The sequence below is a fragment of the Perkinsus marinus genome, assembly GCF_000006405.1.
Source record: "Perkinsus marinus ATCC 50983 genomic scaffold scf_1104296944404, whole genome shotgun sequence".
NCBI lineage: Eukaryota > Perkinsozoa > Perkinsida > Perkinsidae > Perkinsus > Perkinsus marinus.
This window is the reverse complement of record NW_003211409.1, coordinates 592693-595494: the sequence shown is the minus strand read 5'-3', so window position 1 is coordinate 595494 and position 2802 is coordinate 592693. Positions and strand designations below refer to the sequence as shown.

General features: G+C 51.8%; 1 protein-coding gene across 1 annotated transcript in view; it reads left to right on the top strand.

Annotated features, from left to right (window-relative positions):
* Pmar_PMAR001187 (Paramyosin, putative) overlaps nt 1-2802 on the top strand; it is a gene marked incomplete at both ends in the record, with an annotated part of 7334 nt that overhangs the window by 2641 nt on the left and 1891 nt on the right. The window contains 14 exons of the mRNA XM_002780548.1: nt 62-195; nt 245-336; nt 470-552; nt 808-1049; nt 1091-1160; nt 1204-1305; nt 1346-1432; nt 1478-1576; nt 1881-1982; nt 2026-2073; nt 2116-2161; nt 2410-2465; nt 2585-2692; nt 2739-2797. Of these exons, the coding sequence (XP_002780594.1) occupies nt 62-195; nt 245-336; nt 470-552; nt 808-1049; nt 1091-1160; nt 1204-1305; nt 1346-1432; nt 1478-1576; nt 1881-1982; nt 2026-2073; nt 2116-2161; nt 2410-2465; nt 2585-2692; nt 2739-2797 (1328 nt within the window). The remainder of the gene's footprint in view (nt 1-61; nt 196-244; nt 337-469; nt 553-807; nt 1050-1090; nt 1161-1203; nt 1306-1345; nt 1433-1477; nt 1577-1880; nt 1983-2025; nt 2074-2115; nt 2162-2409; nt 2466-2584; nt 2693-2738; nt 2798-2802) is intronic.

The window sequence follows — 2802 nt, the reverse complement described above, 5'->3', positions numbered from 1 at the left end:
GTGGTGACTGTTGAGTCAATCGAGGGCGTTGCGGGCAGTAGAGGGACGGTTGGGCTCACAGGAGGAGGTTTGGGAGGCTGAGGTGAGCAGGAATAGGGAGACGCTGGAGAGGGTGGAGGAGGAGTTGGGGCTGCAGAAAAAGCAGTTGGAGGGAATAGAACCCGGGCTGAGTGCGAATAGAGAGGCTTTGGAGGGGTAGGTGGAGAGGTTCTATACACTTGTGTTGTAGTAGTAGTATCATCAGGTTAACCGTCACTGTTGGGAAGTTGGAGCGGAGGGCGATGGGGGCAGTAGCTGCGGTTGGACCTCAAGAAGAGGGGATGGAGGGCAGTTCGGGTGAGCATTGGGGGCGGTGATGGTATTCGTTGAGATTTTTTGGGGATTTTTTCGATGGAGTCGGGAGTTGTATATAAACGAACGCTAAAGGCCTGTGAGAGTTTTGGAGGTTTGTTGAGGTGATGCTTTATAGGACGTCGAATTCGAGAGCTGGAGGAGTCTGTGGAGGAGTTGATGGCACTGTTGGGAGTGGTTGACGATCTGGCTAAGAATCAGGTGCGGAGGGCAATGTGGGGGGATATGCACATGGTCAACTACATGTGTTGGTGAAAATATGGAAATCCTCATTCGTGTGAAAAATTCTTCAATTGGTGAGGAAACTCCTACAAGGCCAACACTGGCAAGGCGTCTTTGTCTTTCTCGATGTAGCATAGTAGTTGAATGCCTTTGAAACACTGCCTCGTGTGGTGGGAGGAATTCGTTTGTGGTGAATCTCGGGGGTATGGTCCTTATTATGCGGATCGACTTCAGACGGAAATGCGGAAGTCGCTGCAATCGAGATATGATAGGGAGACGGCAGAGATGGGAGCGGCACTGAGGAAAGAAATTGGCGAGGTTAGGGAGGCAGTGGCAGAAGGGGCGGTGGGGGTAGAGGAGCTGAGGAGGATCGTGGGAAAGTTGGAAGGGAGGCTGAGGTTGGACGAGGAGGTGGTGGTGGACACAGTGAGGGGAAAGCAGGAGCGCTTGAATGGGGACGATTCGGCGAGAGAGCGGTAGGTGTGCAGGTCGAATGGTGGCGGGTAAATTGTTGCAGGTTGCAAGTGGTCGGTCCGGATGATGGGCTGTGGGTGGAGAGGAAGGAGTTGGCCGCGATGAAAGCTCAGGTGGGCTCACTGGGGGCTCACTGGGCGTATTTACTTGTGGTAGACAAGGGAGTTGCAAGAGGCGATGGACGGGTCACAGGAACGAGTGGAGGAGTGGATAGAGAGCAAGCTGGAGGTGCTTCAGTCGGAGTTGGTGGAACGCGATGTAGGGAAGTTGTGGTATGTGTTGAGGATGGTTGGTGTAGTCGGAGTGGCAGAAGATGGTGGAGGAGCAGGTGACCGAGGCTCTGGGGCATATAGAAGGATATGTGGATCCGGAAATTGCTAGGCTAGTAGTAGTGGTTCCCAGTTGAGGTGAAGAAAAATTGTGAGCTTAGTCGTCGTCATTGGAAGGCGTTGCAGAGAGGCTAGTGAATGTCGAGGCTTCGGTTGCGGAGGGAATGCGGATGAGGAGGGAGATGGAGGGAATGGGAAAGGTAGTATGTGGGAGGTTATTTATATATACTCCCTACGTTATTCGTATAGGAAGTTTTAGAAATGCCAATGGGGTGTTGAAATAGGCCTTTTTGGGCAACTTGGTGACTGCTATGCTGAAATTGGAGAATAGAAATTTGTTTTTGAAAAAAAGTAATTCCTCAGTGTTGACATTTGTTGTTGGTGGTGAAAGTGTGAGCGATTGTCTGTATAGTGAAAGTGACCGCTAGAACTGAGTTGAGCTTCAATGTGAAGTTTGGTTTTATTTTTTACGTGGTTCTTCGTCGTGATATTGGAATTTATCAGGAGCGTCGTCCGTTGCTGAGCCCGTATGGTGTCGGGGAAGAGGCCAGGAATGTACAACTAGAGGACCGATTGGCTGCTTGCGAAAGTGCTCTGGAGGAAACGGTAGTGTGTGGGTGTGGAACTCGGGTAGGAGTGCGTTGTTCAGGTGGGGAGTGCGAGGGAGGTGGAGGGCATAAGGAGAGAACTGGAGAAGGTGTGTGGCGACTGAGTAGGATGGGAGTAGCGGAATCAGCAGGTTTCTGTGATGGTTGCCCGACACGAGGCGTCAATAACTACGACTGGTAGGTCCCCTTCGAAGTCTTCACGATTGGCAGGTGAGACGGTATGGGCTGGGGGGGGACGGGGTGGGGCATTCAGAAACCTAGAATGCTCCCGAGGGGCTGTTTTTGAATTTAAGAACAGTTTTCCATGTGAATGTCATCACCTAAGGAACATTTTCTTCACTGTTATCAAACTTTGCGGAACGTTATTTCTCGAGGCCAGATGAAGTGCCTGGGTGGAGGGATCGCTGTAGTGTTGTTGTCTTCAGGTAGTGGGAGGGATCAAGAGGCTCGAATACTCGAGATGCAGAACGCGATACAGACGGTGAGGTTTGTGGCATTTCTGACTGGCGATCAGCCTCGTGCTGTGGTGGTGATGGTGGATTGGGTCTGGCGCACTGGGGAGTAGAGTCTGGTATTGGACGGGACGTAGCTGGGTTTCAGGTCCACTCGAGGATGTGTAGATTGGCTAGTGCGATACGAGAGCTCTACTCTGATTGTCGCACTTCGCTGTCTACCAATTTCCCCGAGGCTGCTGACGCTCTGCTGCAGGTGAGATGAGATATGCGGCATCGTGACGATCGTATGGTTGTGGTAGGGTGGGTTGAGAATCCCGGAGTGGACGGATGAAAGCCTTATGCATAGCATGAGCAATAGGTACG